Source organism: Sciurus vulgaris (genome assembly GCF_902686455.1).
Source record: "Sciurus vulgaris genome assembly, chromosome: 3".
Lineage (NCBI taxonomy): Eukaryota > Metazoa > Chordata > Mammalia > Rodentia > Sciuridae > Sciurus > Sciurus vulgaris.
The window spans coordinates 122360155-122379818 of NC_136463.1; the positions used below are offsets into that span (position 1 = coordinate 122360155).

Consider the following 19664-nt stretch of genomic DNA (forward strand, 5'->3'; position numbering starts at 1 on the left):
TAATATATCTTCAGTGTTAAAAAAAAAAAAAAAAAAGTTCTGTTTGCCACGTATACATATGTTCAGATCAAAAGGCTTTGTTAATGTCAAAAAGACAGTAGAATGAATCAGACATAATTTTCCTATGTTTATATGAATACATGATCAGTATAGCTCCACATCATGTACAACCACAAGAGTGGGATCCTAATTAGAATAAATTATACTCCATGTATGTATCATATGTCAAAATATATCTACTGTCATGTATATCTAGAAAGAACAACAAAGGGCAGCATAGGACCCTTCCTACCAGTTGAGCATTTCTGCAATTCTGGGTATCATTTTGCTTTTCCTCCAGCTCCTGGACTTAAATTTGAGTGCAGGAGTTAGAAGTCTCTTTAAGGTTATATTTATCTGTGCTCCATTTTCTGTCAGGAATATAATGGCTGACACATGGTAATACATTAACTGGTGTCTCACTATAAGGACATTATGTTAAAGAAACATAACTGAGTTTCCAAAGGGGAGGAAAAAGACTCTCCACGTCACTATGTACCCAGTTCAATCATGCTTTCTTTCACTACTTTTACACTGTCACTCTGTAATCAGTAATACTTAAACAAGGTATTGGGGACTGGAGTTATGGCTTAGTGGCAAAGCACTGGCATATGTAAGGCCCTGGGTTCAATACTCAGCACCACATATAAATAAATAAAAATATTTTAAAAATCCATTGACAACTTAAAAAAATGTATAAAAAAGCCAAAGTATTGGGGGTGCAGTTGAAACTTGGAAAATATAGGTTACCACAGACATGTTTACCATGTAGCCAACTACAAAAGCAGGTAAACTATAAGTGGACTTGGTAACAGTGTTCAATTGGATGGGGTGCATTCCCTGGCCTTTTCAGCATTCAGGATTTTGGAAGATTCACAACTAACATCAAGCATAAGTGTTTGCATCCCTATTTAGCAGTTCCTCAGATGGATTTAGCACTTATGGAAATCCAGCAAGTCATTGGTAAAGTATTGGAGGGGTAACTGATGTGAAGGCCGACACCCTGGGAGTGAAGTTATGAGTTCTAATCTTGGTTCTAATCTTGTTTCTACTGCTAACAATGAGTGTCCTTTTTTTCTGGGTTTAGCTTTCTTCATATTTGAAAAGATATGACTGGGAATGGAATTCCCAAATTTGTGACTGCTGTGGGAATGTTCTCCTGACTCTTAGCAAAGAAGCTCTCTGACATTATTATGTCCATTAATTCCAAGATCCAAGAAACGAAAAAAAAAAAAAAAATGTAAGAGCTTAGTTTGACTAGATAATTATGTTTTTCCATTCCTTTTACTCACAAATATTTGGTAGATGTTTGTTTAGCCCCCAATCAGCTTAGGGAGACATGATTACTGACTGTGGGAAAGATCTACCTCATCTTCAGAGCTGGCTGCTGTGCTGTGTTGGTACTTGCAATTGCAGATGAGAAAGGGTAGGTTTAACTTTAGATATGTTCACATGGGATCAGAAAGACTCCTTGAACATGGTTCTACCTTGGTTCATGGTAGAATTAGTATGGCTTGGAATTATTTTTCTACTCTTTCAATCAAAACTAAAAATGCTCATCTCTTATGTTCCTTTTAGTTTAATTGATAGTTTTGCTATATTCTGTATTTCCCATATTGGTTTCATTTTAAGTATCAGTAATTCCTGGTACTCAATTTGAGTGCTATAATAAAAGCATTTGTTGGTTAGACACTTTGTAACATACACAAGATAAAAAGAGCATATATTGACTAAGATATATTTGGAATATTGTTGTGTGGTAGGGTTGTAGGAATAAGGTGGGATTTGAGAAGTGACATGTTTGGGATTGTAGCAGAGACAACAGGCTTAATTTCTTCACTAAAGAACTGTGTTTCATTAACATCTCAATAGTTTGCCATCTGATTGAGTTTTAAAATGTAGTATTTGTGTGTTGACTTTTCAGGAAAATCAATATAGTTGGAAAATACAGGCTTCATTTTAGAGTTGGGGCCTTTGTGTCTTTCATTTTGGGACACCATTTCCTCAAAAACCATTGCAGATTGGTTTTTGTGACAGTTTTTAGTAGTAGAAAAGCATTCCCTGGCAGCTGCACTGTGTCAAGGGTGCCAGGAGAGGCATATGGAGCAAGGAACTTCTTCAAGAAGACATCAAGTGGATCTAGGGCATCTAGTGAGTTAAGGGAAAATTAAGAAAATGCTTTTTCTTTCATTTCTTGCTGTGTGTTGTCTTATGGGCCTTCTCATTCATCTTCCCTCCTATGATACCCAATGACATATGTAGTCACACAGTTCACCATCAAAGCTGAGCATAGGCTTGATTTTTAAATATGTGGATCTTTTTCCAGAAGCCCCTTCAAAACACAGAGCATTAGGGGTCTTATGTCCTGTCCCCGTTCAAGCAAAGAGAAGTATTATCTCAGACATTGTCCCACTTTTTACCCACATCATTCATTTTCACATCCCCAAAGGCATTTGGCAAACAAAAACGTAACGTTTGTTCGCATTAACCCATTTTAAAAACACTTCGGGAAGCAAGGTTGCCTAATCCCCATATCAGTGCTACCAACTGATGACAGCTCTCGGTGCTCCTGCTTTAAAAGAGAAAACATTGGGTTCATTTTGTGAAGGAAATAAACCGAGACCTTGTCTTTTCTGCATTGCCTTTTATTCCTTGAAGCCTGCAGGGTACAGTGACGAGGTCACTTTGCTAAGTGAGAGGAGAAATGCAACTCTGGGAATGCTTAAAAGAATTTCATTTCTTGGTGGCAAAGCCAGACACACCTTCCTGATCATGGACCGTCTACCTTAGACTAAAAGTAAACACATTTGTTAAAAATTTCTTTTTAATTAAAAAATCTTTTCCTACCCTCCTATATTAATGAAATATATACCCCAAACCCAATATCAAGACTGTGTGAGGAAAATTTCTGGGGCAAAACAGTCTCTTGAAACACTCTCTCCAAAGACAGAGCCCAGAGACTCAGGGGACGTAGGTCCTGTGTGACTCAGTGAGACCAGGTGGAGGAAGGCAGGGGCATTAGCTCAGTCATTGCCTGGGACCCTTACTCGGCCCCTTCGTCACTTTGGGAACCTGGATAGTTACCCAGTTAGCTAAATGTTAATTTTTTCATTTGCAGAACAAGGATAACACCCACCTGTAAGAGCTATTGTGCGGATTACATGCAGACTTGCTTGTACAGTGCTTGGCGAGGAGTGAGCATTGAGCAAATGGTGTAATTTATTGTATTATTTACTGTAGAAGATTTAAAATCCAGACTGGTTTGTAAAGGAATTTTCAGTATTTCTGCAAAGGCATCTCTCCGTTTGGCTTGCAGGGACACAATGCCCTGAGAATTCAGAGGCTTTCTCATTCTATTCTCTTCTCCTTGTTTATCCAGAAATCTCAAATCATACCACAAATACTCATTTGATTTCTGGGAAAATGAGAGGAAAATGATTTCATTAAATTTCTCTATGGAATGAGAATAACTATAATGATCATGAACTTTATTGTGTGAGCCCCCTCAATACATAAACTCCACACAGCTCCTCATCATTATCCTAAAGTTGTTTGGTTCAGGTTTTGGACGTATCTGCAATCTCTGGACTCTAAGGTAGGTTGTGTTGACTCTAAAAACAGCTTGAACATCAACAATCCAACAATCATAAAACAGCCATAGAGTGATGTTTGTGTGGGCTGTGACATTGACATTATTCATGGTGGCCAAATAAATTATGGAAGTGCACAATGTTGGCAGGTGAAATCTGGGTAGCTAATCAGCTGGACTGGTCTGTAGTGAGCTACATGGGAAACAGAATCATTCTTTCTAGATGAAGCCAATCAGATAAACATTTTCAGTGTCCTGGCAAAAGACATATCAGGCGATCCAGGAAATCAAATACCCATCCCCAGTCCCATTTACTCCTCTGAACAAGTTGCTGCTGGGCACATTTGGGGACATAGGCTACATTTGGCCAACAGATGTTAACGATTTAAGGGAAGCGGTCATTGATCTAAACAAGCTTCTCTTGGAGGGATTCTAAAAAGATCATCACAGAAACTAAACATTAATATGAAAATGTGGTTTCACCACTCCCATCTCTCCAAGCTGAGCTCTACTATGCTGCTTCATGCCTCCCCATTCTGGCTTGCAGTCAGGATTTCCATGGTCCCTAAAATGATCTGTATTCTAAAGTTTCCTAATGTCCCTCTGATATTCCCGTTCTCATCAGGAAGCTGGCCTCTACAAAAAGGAGGAAAACATGGTGAGCTCAAATCGATTCACAGTATTGTGTTAGTAATTGACATAGCATCATTACCACAGCATTTATATGTTAAAAGACAAAATTCCTTAAATAAATCCATAACTGGTGAAAATTTAGGCTGTGTGCTAAGGGGAAATAAAGAGCTCCAAGGTGGAACTTCCCTAGTTGTTGCTGGGTTCCCTTAGCCATTGCTTCACAGCTTCCCCTATGTTTTCACTTAAGAAATCCTTTGTATTCATCCATCATTATTCACTGAGAGCCTTTGATATTCTCCTTACAGTTCTGGGAGTTAGAATATATCAGCAAATAAAACAAAGGTCTCCAACTTTGGAGAGCAACTGAGATAAGGTATACTAGACATAATAAGTAAATTATACAGGCTGTTAGGTGAAAAGAAAAGAGAAAAGAAATGGGGTCAGAGGGCTAAAGATGGGCTGAAGGTTACCATTTCAATTGTGGAATCCAGGGAGGGCTCATTGAAGACATTAGTGCAAAGACTTGAAGAAGAGGAGAGAATTAACCGAGGAGATGTGCAGGAAAGCAGTCTCCAAAGAAAGAAGGGCTAACACACTGGTGTACTAGGGGAACAGCCAGGAGACCAGTGTGGCTGGGGTGAAGGGAATAGGGAGGATAGGAAAAGAGACTTAAGGGTCCTCAGTTCCCCACCCTGACTCCCAGCACAGCAAGGGGGTCTTGACAGAGGTCAAGAAGACAGTAGTGGACAGGCAATTCATCTTCCACATAAGAAGCTTTCATAGGCTGGGGACTGCACTTTCTCAAAATCAATACAAGGTAATACATAGCTTCATATTCCAACAAGAAAAGGAAGTTGGAGAAGTTATTGGAACCTACATTCCCAACCTCATGTGTTCTGAGCTGGGTAGACAATGTGTCTGAAGACCATGTTGGATAAAGTCATCATAGTTGAGTGACTGACTCTTTTTCCTCATCTTAGCTGGACCTTGGTCAAAGAGCTTCTTGGAGGTTGACTTTACAAAAATATGGCCACCTTATAGACATTGATTTTAAACTCAAGGACAAGGAATGGATACAGAGCCTCTGTGTTACAGTCTTCAATGCCAAACAGAAGTGTAGACAAAGTTCCCTGGCTTAGTAATGGTTGAAAATTATTTCTCTGCAGCCAAGGGCTTCAAGGTGATTTGGTAAAACATTAAAGTTTATATGTCAAATATCTGCTTGTGTACTCATGTGCTATTCTAGACTAGGTATCTCTGGGTTGACATTTTTAGGATCATTCTACATTTAAAATATTTCCTCTGTGATTAAAAGCTTCAGAAACATGACCTTTGACCTCACTTGGAAAACTGATTTCATATTTGCATGATCTTTCTTAACAGTAGGTAAATTTCTTTCTGTGCATTGTGTAAGAAATACAAGGCTGGGAGTCAGAAGTCAGAGAAAGTTCCAAGGAAGATGGCCAGACTTGATTGATGATCTCTGAAATTCTGCAATCTATTAAAGGAGTTTAAAATTGAGGAAATTGGTATAAATCAGCCACGACCATTCATTTATTCATTTGTTGATTCCAAAGTTATTGCATAATTCCCATAAGTTCTATGTATCTCTCATGGATAAAATAGATATGAGGTTCTTATCTTTTAGGCACTTGATAAGTGCCAGTTTTAATTGGTTGGGGTTGACCGAGTTGCTGGGTTGAAAAAAACTTTAATGACCAATGAGGGTAAGAGCTGTGACTGATTAGACCTATCTGTTGTGAGCAAAGTTTCCTTGCATTAATGGGGCACAAACACCAATGATACACTTTTGAAAAGGCAACAATGAACTACTTCATGAAACTCAGAGGGCCCTACAAGAATAGAGTCCAGCAATACATCACTGTTTAAAAACAAGACCCTCCTCTTCCCAATGGAAGGCAAAGAGCTGTCTAAAGGACTGACATTCAAAGGTGATCTCCTTGTGATTGTGAGCATTGTCCCGTTGATATTTTGAAGGCTGTTTAACCGTATTCTTTATCATGCTGGTACCAAAAAATTCAAGAAAAAATTGACTGATACCTAAGGTGGTTCTAGTAATGAGTAAGTCAACTCTTTTCTTTTTAGACCCATCTGTGGGTCAAAAAACTATGTGTGTCTCACAACTCCTGGCTGATCTTTTCAGCAATTTGCCACTTAAGGTCTACTGATCTGTCAATCACTCTTCATTTTGCATGACTGACTGTGTTCTATGGCAGTCTTCTTCCTTCTAATGCATTTAATAGTTGTGACTTTGAAAGGCTGCCAATACAGAGGAACAGCTGAAAACATTACCCTTAGTGAGACTGACCTTTTCTAGATCTGCCTGCAACTACCATTTGCAATTTTTATATCCTGAATTTGTTCTTGGTCTGACTGCAATCATTGCCTTTCTATAATATACTTCTCCTGATGGTTTTTTGTTTGTTTAGTTAATTGGTTTTGCCAGTTAGACTTACTGGATTTTTTGACACATGTTGAATCAAGGTCCATACCAAATCATTTAACATCTCCAAGCTTCATTGGAAACAACTCCTATAAACTCACACTCTGTTGGTGGTGTTGAAAAGCAATCAAATAAGAGGAAATGCAAATTGAACTGGCAGGCAATGGGGAATGAGAAAGATACATGTGAGTTCAAATTCCAGTACTTCCATTTACTAGTGGTGCAGTCATGGATAAGTTACTTGGCTTCACTGAAAAGTTTATCTGCAAAGTTGACACAGGCATACCTACCCTGCCTGATTATAATCTTAGGAGATATAATACATATGACAAGTGCCTGGAATATGCAGGTGCTCTGGTTACTGTTTTTAGTAACTATCTTTAATCTTTCTAATTATTATTAACAATTCAGTAAATTAAAATGCTAGAAATACTAGGAATATACAGTTTCCAAGATTTGGGTTTTGAATGGATGTGAGTAGTCAACATGGAGACCAGATGAGGCAGAAGAGGGAAAAAACAGGAGCATTCACCAGGCATCTTCTCCTTCACCTCTCCTGTCCACAACTGGCCCAAGATTTATTTTGACCATTCATTCCCCAACTCAAAAGAGGTAAGCTCAAAGCGAGAAGGATGATGCTTCAGATAATATCCACAGAGGCAGCTCTATCCTGACAGGAACGCCTTTCTTCTATGTTCATAGCCCAAGACTGTTGATGATGTCTGCAGTGAGAAGACCAGGGTGCACCTTCTCGCCCCTCACCCCTCCAGCAGCTCTCTTTACAAGGCTCCAGCTGTGTGGTACAGCCCTGACCCTCCACCACGCCTCTCTCCAAGTACGGATTCCTTGCTGTAACAAAAGATCCAAGTTAGCTGATTGGAATTTCTAAAATCTAATTCAACAACAGCTCAACTGTTAAAAGGGAATGGATGGACCAGTTCAGTCAAGCAGCAACTGGTTTATTCCTTCTTCTGTTCAATTAGGCCCCTAGAATGTTCATGTTGGAAAGGAAGTTAATGATCAACTCATTAATCCCTCTCAATCTAAAACTGAGTACTGTACGCCTTAGTGGAGTGGAACGGGAGTCCCTCTCACAGACAGCGGGGCTGGAGCGGAAGGCACTTTGGTTTTATATATGAACACCATGGAATGTAATTAATTTATTTTTTATTTAAAATGCTGTTTTTAAGGCTAAGATTAAAAATCAGACTGAAATTGTCTCTTCCCATTCGGCTGTCTGTTTTTTTTGATCTTGGGGAAAATGACTTACCTTCCTGGATTTAGAAGCCAGATCCCAAGACTCTGATGAACAACAAAAGTTACACTATAAACAATGACATGAAAAGCAAGGACGGTGCCTATAGCACTGTGGCAATTGTCAGGGACAGTCTTCAGCACTCCTTCCAATTCCTGCTTCATATCGCAATATTTATTGTGTTATCTTGAGCAGCTTAGTTTTTCCAAGGTTTTGTTTCTCAACTTTAAGATGGGTGTAATAAAATCTAACTGACAGAGTTGCTTAAAGTTAAATGAGATGATGGCAAGTACTTTGCAGAGTGACTGACTGCTTAGGGCCACAAATAATAACCAAAATAGAAAGAAAAAACAATACACACACAACAAGTACAAAAAATGATCAAAATGGCTTAAAGCAGTTTTCATACTTTTGGGCATACTCCATAGTAAAAAATAGATCTTATGTTGTGACTCAGTACATATATAAATACATTATCGCAGAACTATTGTGTGAATCAAATTTTAAAAATATATAAAACTATGCTTCATTTATGTTCTAGAATGGAAAAATAAAAGAGATGGATCCAAGTTCAGGCTTTCCCAGAAGTGTGAGCAGCTGCCATTTCAGTATGTCACATGCTTATACTTTTCCTCATCCCTCCATTTCATTTTGATGAACTTATTTCTATTTTTTAGAATCCTACAAAGTCTGGAGGAGGAAAAGACATATGTGAAAAATCTACCTGAATACACTCAACCTAATTCTGATTACCTGTTGATTTTGAACTTTATATTACTTAACCCATAGAAATTTTGCTGCCAGAATTTTTTATTACCAAATTCTTTGGGTCAAGGTTGGACCAGAGTAACGTCTTTGCTGATTTTTAAAGAAGGGCACTATCCCATTTCTCCAAGATTATGGATCTACTAGTTTACAGAACATTCTATTTAAGGAGCCACTTTCCTCTGATACAAGTCTTGGTTTCTCAAGCTGACATTCTAAATGTGATATAAAAGTATACCATGACAATAAATTGTTTTACACTGACTTTTCATCCTTATGTAGCAAATTTGATTTACAATAATATAAGATTGTAACCCAATAATATCTTTGCTCTTTAATGAATTGTAAGTTAAACTATGTGGGCTCAATGATTGGCTAGTGATGCTTGTTTTGTGGGCTAGATTCATGTCTGATGAAGTTCTGTGCACCTTTCCTTGCTATATGATTCTTGTTCACTTGCAGATGCTTGATTAAAACAGTATGGATTCTGAGCACAATGGGTACACCTGTAATCCCAGTGACTACAGAGACTGAGGCAGGAGGACCACAAGTTCAAGGCTAGTCTGGGCATCTTAGTGAGGCCCTGTTTCAAAAAGTAAAAATGGATGAGGATATGGCTTAGTGGTAAAGCGCCCCTGTTCAATCCCCACCACCACAAAACAAAAAAACAACTCTCCCAGCATCCACTGGCTTGGCATAAAATGCACAGTAGTAATGACCTGATTATGTAGATTTTTTCATTGTTAAATTCTCAAATTATCCCTAAGTAAGTAGATAGGAGGTAGGTAAAGGGACATAGCTATTGCTTAACTATGCATTCTTTCCACAGCAAAATAGCAGCTAGGCAATCACTGGGACATTTGGAGACAGGTACTTTTGACCATCTTTCATGGCTCATCCACTCTAGTTGGGGTTATGGGTCATCCTATTTGAGGTGGTATATGGATGTCAGTTGATAAGTTTCTAGCATGATGAGGATGAGTCATTTTATCATTTTAAAAGAGATGCTTTTATAATACACATAATTTATATGGATTGACATATCCTCATTCCTGGTAGTGTACATCCCAAATGAGAACTCTAGGAAGTACTGCACAACTTAAAAGAAACACTCTGAAAACCATACTCACAACACCTGAATTTTTAGTTCATGTCAATACAAGATGGAAACTGTCAGTTTAAAACTGTTTGTTTATGGCTGTCCTTCACTTTTTAAAGAAAAACTGTATGTTGTTAAAGAGCATCATGATGTTTTGATACACTGAACTTATTACTACAATGAAGCCAATTAACATATTCACCTCTTCACATAATTACCATATTTTTTTTTACATGTGGCAAGAACACTCAAGATCTATTCTCTTAGCAAATGTCAAGTATACAATACTGTATTATTAACTATAATCACTGTGCTATACTTGAGCTCTCTGGAACTTAGTCATCATATGTAGTGGACACTTGGCATCTTTGACAAATGTGACCCCATTTCTCCTGTCCTGGCAATCACCATTTTACTCTTAGCTTCTATGAATTGGACTCTTAGATTCTACTTATGAGGTCATGCAAAATTTTCCTGCTTGGCTGAGTTCATGGAACATAGTGTCCTTTAAGTTTGTCTGTACATGATTTCCCTCTTGCTAAAGTCTGAAAAATACTTCATTGAGTGTATATGTACTGGATGTGCATACAACAATTTATCTGTTCAATCACTGATTGCTGGATACTTTTCTCCATATCATGGTACTGTGAATGCTCCTTCAATGAACACAAAAGTGCAGATCCTGCCCACTGGCTGCTCTGAAAAGCCATCTTTGCATTGTTCCTGGGTTCAGCTCCTCGCTCGCCGCAACCACCTCCGCCGCGCGCCTCCTCCGCCGCCGCGGACTCCGGCAGCTTTGTCGCCAGAGTCCCTGAACTCTCGTTTCCTCTTTAACCCACTGCATCGGCTCACCGGCGTGCCCCACCATGTCAGACGCGGCCGTGGACACTAGCTCCGAGATCACCACCAAGGACTTAAAGGAGAAGAAGGAAGTTGTGGAGGAGGCAGAGAATGGAAGAGATGCCCCTGCTAATGGGAATGCTAATGAGGAAAATGGGGAGCAGGAGGCTGACAATGAGGTAGATGAAGAAGAGGAAGAGGGTGATGAGGAAGAGGAGGAGGAGGAGGAAGGTGATGGCGAGGAAGAGGATGGAGACGAAGATGAGGAGGCTGAGGCAGCTACAGGCAAACGGGCAGCTGAAGATGACGAGGATGATGATGTTGATACCAAGAAGCAGAAGACCGATGAGGATGACTAGACAGCAAAAAAGGAAAAGTTAAACTAAAAATAAAAGGCCGCCGTGACCTATTCACCCTCCACTTCCCGTCTCAGAATCTAAACGTGGTCACCTTCGAGTAGAGAGGCCCGCCCGCCCACCCACCGCGGGCAGTGCCACCCGCAGATGACACGCGCTCTCCACCACCTAACCAAAACCACAACGTGAATTTGCAACAGGGGAGAAAAAAAAAAGAACCAAAACTTCCAAGGCCCTGCTTTTTTTCTTAAAAGTACTTTAAAAAAGGAAAATTTGTTTGTATTTTTTATTTACATTTTATATTTTTGTACATATTGTTAGGGGTCAGCCATTTTTAATGATCTCGGATGACCAAACCAGCCTTTGGAGCGTTCTCTGTCCTACTTCTGACTTTACTTGTGGTGTGACCATGTTCATTATAATCTCAAAGGAGAAAAAAAAACCTTGTAAAAAAAGCAAAAACAACAAAAAAACAATCTTATTCCGAGCATTCCAGTAACTTTTTTTGTGTATGTACTTTAGCTGTACTATAAGTAGTTGGTTTGTATGAGATGGTTAAAAAGGCCAAAGATAAAAAGGTTTCTTTTTTTTTTTTTTTCCTTTTTTTGTCTATGAAGTTGCTGTTTATTTTTTTGGCCTGTTTGATGTATGTGTGAAACAATGTTGTCCAACAATAAACCGGAATTTTATTTTGCTGAGTTGTTCTAACATAAAAAAAAAAAAAAAAAAAAAAAAAAAAAAAGTGCAGATCCTCTCTGAGACACTGATTTCATTTCTTTTGGATAAAGACCGAGAAGTGGAAATGCTGGATCATATAGTAGTTCTATTTTTTTGAGGAAACTCAATACTGTATTCCACAGTGGCTGTACCAATTCACATCCCTGTGTATAGGGGTTCCCTTTTCTCCACATCTTCACCAATACTTATCTTGTCTTTGATGACTGTCATCCTAACAGGTATGAGGTAACCTCTCATTGGGGTTTCATTTTGTGTTTCCTTGATGATTAGGGATTTGGACACCTTTTCATGCACCTTTTAGCCATCCGTATGTCTTTGAAAAAATATCTGTTCAAGTCTTTCACTCATTTTAATCAGATTTTTGCTATTGAGTTGTATGAGCATTTCAAATATTTTAGATATTAACTCCTTAGCAGTTTTAAGGTTTACAAATATCTTCTTTCAATCTAGATTCCCTTCTCATTTTGTTGGTTGTTTGCTGTGAGGAAGCTTGTTAGTTTGACATAATAAAACTTGTTTTTACTTTGGTTGACTGTATTTTTGGTGTCACATAAAAAAAAAAAAATTACTTCCAAGATCAAAGGCAGGGAGATTTTCTTCCTTTTCCTCTAGGCATTTTACAGTTTAATGTCTTACATTTTGTCTTTATCCCATTTTGAGTTGATTTTGTATTTGGTATAAGGTAAGTTTTCGATTTCATTCATTTGCCTGTAGATATCCAGTTTTTCAATATTAATTGTTGATGACCATCCTTTCCCATTGCATATTTTTGGCACTCTTGTCAAAGATCAGTTGACTGAATATGTGGGTTTATTTCTGGGCTCTCCACCCTGTTTATTTGGTCTACATGTCAGTTTCTTTGCCAGCACTATGTTGCTTTGATTACAAAAGCCTTGCAACATATTTCGAAGTCAGGAGATGTGATGCTTCCAGCTTTGTCTTTGCTCAGCATTGCTTTGTTTGTTCAGAATATTCTGTGGTTCCACAGGAATTTTTAGATTCTTTTTTCATTTCTGCAAAAGATAAAATTTTGGAATTTTTGTAGAGATTCCATTGCTTCTGTAGATCTTTGCATAGCTGAGTACTAAGTTAGTATGATGTTAGGAAGCTGTACTCCAAATCTATATATTTTTCTAGGAACTATGCAGGTCCTCATGGTGAACTTGTGAATTCTAATATAATTCTTGCATTCACTTGGTTAGCCAATTCTTATTGCTCCTTCATCTTACATTATCTGTGTTTTAAAATCTTCATCCTATTATATGAAAGTATGCGAGCCACCTCAAATGCCATTAGGAAGGACATGGGAATATGGGTATAAATTAAATAGATATTAAATTATATTTATTACCATGTTGCAAAGTTCTCCAGTTATTCATGTGCATTTCCCTCTCTGAGTAGAAGATGAGGGTCTTGTCTTACACTGTATTCACCCATGAGTTGTACACAGACTGTTAAGAACATGCTCTGGATGACAGGAAACCAGGACCCCCAGAGTCCAGCTCTGCAAACAGCTCTGTGAAGGGCCTTGGAGAAAACATTTAACTGCTGCCTATTTCAGCATACCTAGCACTTAAATGAATGAGGCATTCAGAAGGAATGATTCTCTATTGTCCCCTGAAGCCCTATGTTTTTAATTCAAAGACAGTGTGTCTACACAGAGTGTGGATGTTTGCCTTTCATTCTCTCCTCAAGCCAATTCGAATTACTTGTCAATCCAATCATCTGACTGGATGCATGCCCTATTCTTCCTCTAGGGCATGTCTCACTAGTTAATTCTTACTAGGTATTTTATGGAAGTGCTAAATATCATTGCAACAGAGCAGATAATACCTAAAGGAGGAAAGAAATGGTGTGACACAGTTTCATTGTGCAATACACTTTTATTTTCCTTTTACCTTTGCAGTCATCTTTGAGTAATCGTGTAAACAATAGAATGGAATGAAATTACATTAAATTGTATGCAAATGGCTCTAGAACACCTTAACAATTATGACAAGGCAATTATAAATAACTTTTTTCCTTAGTAATATATATTTGCTTTTTAAAGTACATTAAAGAGCTGCCGTATCTAGGGTTAGCTAGGAAAGAGCCATGGTGCCATCCTGGGAGCCCACCTCCCTGAAAGTTTAATTTCCAATTGTGAAAATCCTAAGGTGTACTAGTTCCAGAATATATAGTCAAGCAGAAGGCTACTTGGGTTGAAAGTATTTATTCTTGAAACTTAACAGTATTTTACCTTTTAGTCATTGCACAAAACCCTTTCTATTATTTTCACTCCACCTAGGTATTCTGCAGAATTTCAAGTAAAACTCAGATTCTGGTATTTTCAAGTTTATCACTTTTAGAATAACAAATCCTATCTTTTAAGGAGAGCCAAATCAGAGATGGTTAGCAACCTAACAGAATGGCAACATTTTTTTTTTTATAGTATTCTAAACGTTCCAATGAAGCAGATCTTACATATGCCACCTTATGTAGAGGAAATTTTAGATCTGAGACTATTCCAGAGGAAAGCAGCCTCAGGCACATTCTCCATGTGAAAGTATGCAAGGCACCTCCCTCTCCCAAGAGACAATCAGGTTGTAGATTGGTTTTTAGGCAAACGAACCAAAATAATAAGCATCCAAGTTCCTAATTCAATCATTTCAAAAATTAGAATTTACAAATACTCCAAAGATAGACCTGAAACTTTTTGTTTAAATAACAAGAGATTAACTGCAAGAAGCATATAATCAAAAACTTTTTTTTTTCTTATAGCTAAGGTGTGTAATGCATAAATATATGAAAAATAAAATTCACAGTCAGTTTTAAAACTAGAATTCAAGTTTGGCTAATAAATCTTAATTTTATAAGTATATTAATTTCTAAGTACAACATAAAAGAGGCAGTATTGTCAGATGTACAATTGAAGTATTATAACAGAAATAACAACAATGAAAGGAGAAATAGGCTTCTGATAGAAAATTCCTTTTGTTGCCAGTAAATAGGACCACCTGAGTGTATTTCAGATTCTTTTCATTTAAGGGTTATCCGAATTGAATGCTAAGAATATTAAATAGCTTTTGGAAAAATCAGCAACAGTCAGGCAGCTGTAGCATTTGCTTGTTCTCATACAGTGGATTGCTAGAGAATAAAGCAGAACTCGGAGTGTTGTAAGTTTTAAAAAATCATTTTTTATCCCATTTCATTGAAGCCAGCCTCTTCACAATCTTCTGATTTTGCTGGGACAAGGAGTGAGGGGGTGGGAGGAAGTGGACAGGAAGTGGGTGTGGGGGGGCACGACAGATCGGGGTGACAGCAAGGAACATACATCAGCTCACACTCAATTGGGCAAACCCAATCAGCTTCACTTCATCAGGAATCTCCGACCCATCACAGCCAGAAGCCTGGAAAAGGGAAACCAAAAAACGAGAACTTCAATGCCGGTTTGTCATTGCTGTGGGTATTTAAAAACCTGTTAATGTGAGGGCAGATCCCAGCAAAGGCACAGTTTGTAATGGGACCACGTGTTCCATCTTTTCAAGAAGAGATCCCAAGAGTCACCCTTTAGAATGATTACTGCTGTTGGGAATTTGGTCATCGTGCCAACTAGTACAGAGCAGAGGTGCCACCCACACTCAGGCTTGCAGCTCTGAACTGCTAAGGAGACATGACTGCCAAAGGCTGCGCTCAAGATTCTTCAACAACTAAACAGTTATTCTAAATGTGCTTTCTAATTAGATCCTCTTCGTAATAATAAAAACAGCATTGTGAAAATATGCAGAAGGGATCGAATAGGTCACTCAAGTGATTTTGTTTTTTAACTCCCATCACTTCTACTGTGAATCTGGGAAGACAGGGAGGGAGGGAGGGAGTTGGAAGGGAGGGAGTCATCTAGTATTGGGATGGCTCATTATAGACAACTGCTATTTTAATGCTAGAGTACGTTTTGCAGGGAAAACTACTTGCTATAGTTGGGCTGCCGAGTGTACCCTATAGGTCTATGTGTTAAAGGTTTGGTCCCCAGGGAGGTGCTATTGGGAGGGGGTGGAACATTCAAGAGGTGGGGCCTAGTGGAAGGTTGTTAGGTCTTTGGGGAATGCCTCTGAAGGGAACAGAGGGACACTCTTCTGCTTCCTGACCATGAGATCAGTGGTTTTGCTCTGATTGTGCTCCTGCCAAGATGTGCTGCCTCTCCCTGTGCCCAGAGTAATGGGGTCAAATGATAGTGGACTGGAACCTCTAAAACTGTGAGTCAAAATAAACCTTTTCTCTTTATAAGTGGGTTATCTTTTCTGTTACAGTAACAGAAAGCTGATTATTATTACAGTGCTTTCCCATTAAAATTTTTGTTTGTAATATTTTAGGACATATTAATTGCCTTAAAAGGGACAACATTATAGAGCATCAAAGGCTTTATTATTTTTCTTACTCCAAAATTAGAAGGAATTTGAAATAAGCCAATGCCCTGCAAACCACTCTATGATTCCAACTTTTCAATTTTTTTTACTTCCTCTGTCACCCACTCTTCCCTTTCTTTTATACTTACACACACACACATACACACACATGACATTCAGATCATCATTCTAAGCTATGGTACATAGATTAGAATTGAACATTATATAAGTACCACAAGTAAGAAGAAACAAATTGATGGATGACTGGGAATGGATGATTAATCACCAAAGGACCATATAAACCTTCTCTGGGCCTAATTCCTGCAAAATTATTGTCACAGTGATTTGTTTGGCATGGAAAAGGACTCTTTCCAATCACCACAATTAACCTGTTTTGTGTAACTTGTATGTGTTTCAGATATTTAAATAAATAGTACATAAAACCAGCCTTTATGAACTATAGCATTTTCCATTTGTAAACAGTTAATTAGAACATACTTTAAATATTATTTTAAAAATGTAAATAACTGACTTTAAAGTTACATTCAGTGTAAGTTATTAATGCTTATGCAAGAAAATTAGCAGTCTAACAGGTAGGAATATTAGTATTTGGAGAAAAGCATCCACTCTGTGTTTGTCCAGTGAGATCTCCAGTTTCACTTGACAGATGAGCTCTTCAGTGAGGTACAGGGCAATAAGATCAGAGGGGCGCCTTCATGTTTCACAAGCAGGCATTTAAACTGAGACGCTTCCTGGTGGTGTCAGTCACACTGATCAATCCTGGAATCTTCACCTACTCTCTCATCCTGCTGCCACTGGTTCTTCATCTACCCACCAAGTCCTCTCTTCTGTCCTGCGTGGCTCCTGCTGACATCACCTACTCAACCCACTGCCTGTGGCAGAGATGATCTTTGGGATGAGGAGGTGGAGCAACAAACCTCTAAGGACAAACTCCTGCCACTGCTGGTGAAAAAAGGGTCAGGTCAGGTCACTGGCAAGAGTGAAGTTTGTTTAAAGTGTCAAAGCTACACCAGAGATTTGGCAATGCAGATATCAGGAGGATAAAATGATGAGGAATAAAAACGAAAGATCCAATGGTAGTTAAACTGAAGAGAAACCAAAGAGAAATATGAAATCCACTCTCATGGAAAGAAGAGGAAGCAGGACTTCAGTGACAGCAGGTTCATCCCATGGGGTATCTTCCCATAGGCCCTGTTCCCCACTGTGTTACTGAGGCCTGGCAGCTCCACTGACATGCCGGTTTCCTGGACAGGCCGTGTGGGTTTGCTTGCTTCAAGGTACTCGCCCTGCCCTCTCCTAACCAGCTTGGGCCCATGTCTCCCTCAGCCTCCAACACGAAGAAGGGCAACATGCAAATGGTCCTGAAACTAGAGACAAGGGACCAAAGATCTTCTGAGAACCAAACTTTTGGGTCTCAGGATTTCCTGGTACTCTTAAAAATTAATGAGGACCCCCAAAACCTTGTGGTTTTGCAGGCTGTTATTTATTGCACTTAAAAATTAAACAAAAAATGTGAACATATTTTGAAATTATTAAAATAATGTTTAAAATATTAAAAGATAATATTAACAAAACATGTTTATGTAAATTACATTTATCATACTTAGAAATTAAGTAATTTTAAAAATACTTACCAAATTCATTAAACGTAATAATAATAATAAACTCATTACATGTTAATATAAAGTTTTTATGAAAACTAATCACTGCCACCACCACCCCAGCCCCGACCAACCAAGAAACCATTAACAACAACAACAACAACAAAACCTTGGGAAAGTTGACACTGTTTTCCATTTTGCAAACTTTTTTAGGGTCTTACTTAATAGAAGGTACTAGCCTCACAGAAATACGTAGTTAGAAGAGCAAAGGGTATCTAATGGTTTTTCAGAATAGTTGTGGATATCGTTGGCTGCTATACCAAAACTTTCTTAAAGGTTAGCTGCAACGTGGAATCTGAAACCATAGCATTGAACTTTGCGTCCTCTGTTCCATTAAAATCCATTGGTCTCCCTTGCCCTTTGAATGGACCCTTTACCTGCACATGAATTTTAAGCATCACTGCATTTTGCAGATCTTCCAAATGTTGACATTTTTCATGATAAGATATGAAAGTTTCATTATACAATGTCAACAAATCATATTCATTAATATTGCACATCACTAATCTCTTCAGAAAATTATTTAGGTACTGGGGGGATGTCAAGCAGATACATGTTTTCCAAAATTCTGTCTTTGCCTGAAAGCTCAAAATTTATTATGGGCAATAGATACTGTCAGGTTTTTTAAGGGTCAACCATACTGTGTTCATTTTGGAAAACAAAATATGTTTTCCAAATTCCTGAGTGTGAATAATAATACACTGTCAGTTATTCTTCTAAGAAAAAAGGTGTTTCATGAAAAACAAAAACAAAAACAAAACAGAACAAAAGCTAGCTGAGCTCATAACCAATCCATTTCACAAGGGCTTTTCCTAGACACTGTCAATGTAATTTGATATACTAAAGAAGAAGTATTCCCATTTCATCTCACAGAATATTAAAAAGATGTGTCCTCGAGTTGAGAGTTAATAAAACAAAAAACACTGGGTGCTTCATTAGGAAAATTCTTAAGTAAAACTGACATTACTTTTTTCAGTGAATGAGTGAGTAAGTGAGCAATGGCCATAGTACCCTTTGAGGTCACAGCCTGGATTAGTGCTGAAATTATCAATTTTACCCACTGGGGCTTTTACACCAGTATCAACACAGTAGGAAAGGCAAGTAACATCTTAGTAATGTTATGAAAAGGGTTTTGACTTACAGAATCCCCTGAAAGGGTCTCAGGGAACCTTAGAAGCTAGAGACCCAGCTTTGTGAACCTCAGCTTCAGAAGTGAAGAAGTTCAGACCACCATGCCACCCCAAAATATGCCCTCTGGCATGTGGACTCTTTTAAATGAATGAGTCTTTAAAAACAACAATAGCAGGAGCAGGAATTACATTCTGATCTTCCTAAAACAGGAGCTGGGACTCCCATGTGGAAGGCATCTGCCCTGCACCTGGCAGAAGGTACTCTGATCCAGAGGTGGGGAGTCAAAGCCAAGATAAACCTGTACAAATCTTGTTAAACTAACCCTTATGCTCTGAGTCATTTGTCCATGATTAATTGTCCCCCTCCAAGCCTTCCTACCTCCTAACATTTTCACAATTTATTGTTCTTTGTCCAACTGCACGTATAAATTATCAACTCTAATGGCTTCCTTTGGGGTCTTCATTTTCTTACAAAAGTTCCCGAAACTTATGTTAACTTTTTTTTTTTTTTTTTTTTTGAAATGGGGTTTCACTGCCCAGGCTGGTGTGGAACTACTGGACTCAAGCAATCTTCCTATCTCAGCCTCCTGAGTAGCTGTAACCACAGATGTGTACTACCATATCCAGCTTATATTAAATAAATATAAGTGCTTTCCTCTTAATTGTCACTTTAATTCTTAGGACCAGTCAAG

At 38.3% G+C, this 19664-nt stretch overlaps 2 protein-coding genes and 1 long non-coding RNA gene across 6 annotated transcripts in view; 2 read left to right on the forward strand and 1 right to left on the reverse strand.

Annotated features, from left to right (window-relative positions):
- LOC306656561 overlaps positions 1–19664 on the forward strand; it is a 269197-nt gene that overhangs the window by 113996 nt on the left and 135537 nt on the right. The window lies entirely within an intron of this gene.
- On the forward strand, positions 10534–11264 carry LOC306656558 (prothymosin alpha-like). Its single transcript, XM_079131901.1, has one exon. It carries the CDS (start codon positions 10711–10713, stop codon positions 11041–11043), a length of 333 nt encoding a protein of 110 aa, XP_078988027.1. The 5' UTR covers positions 10534–10710; the 3' UTR covers positions 11044–11264.
- The window catches only part of STK39 (serine/threonine kinase 39), a 307203-nt gene continuing 299314 nt past the window's right edge, over positions 11776–19664 (reverse strand). For 3 of the 4 annotated variants that reach the window (XM_079131858.1, XM_079131856.1, XM_079131859.1), the window contains one exon: positions 14939–15167. In XM_079131858.1, coding sequence (XP_078987984.1) covers positions 15093–15167 — 75 coding nt within the window. In that variant the 3' untranslated portion in view covers positions 14939–15092. Of the gene's footprint in view, positions 12792–14938; positions 15168–19664 lie in introns of those variants that run through there. The other variant, XM_079131857.1, reaches the window with a different exon arrangement.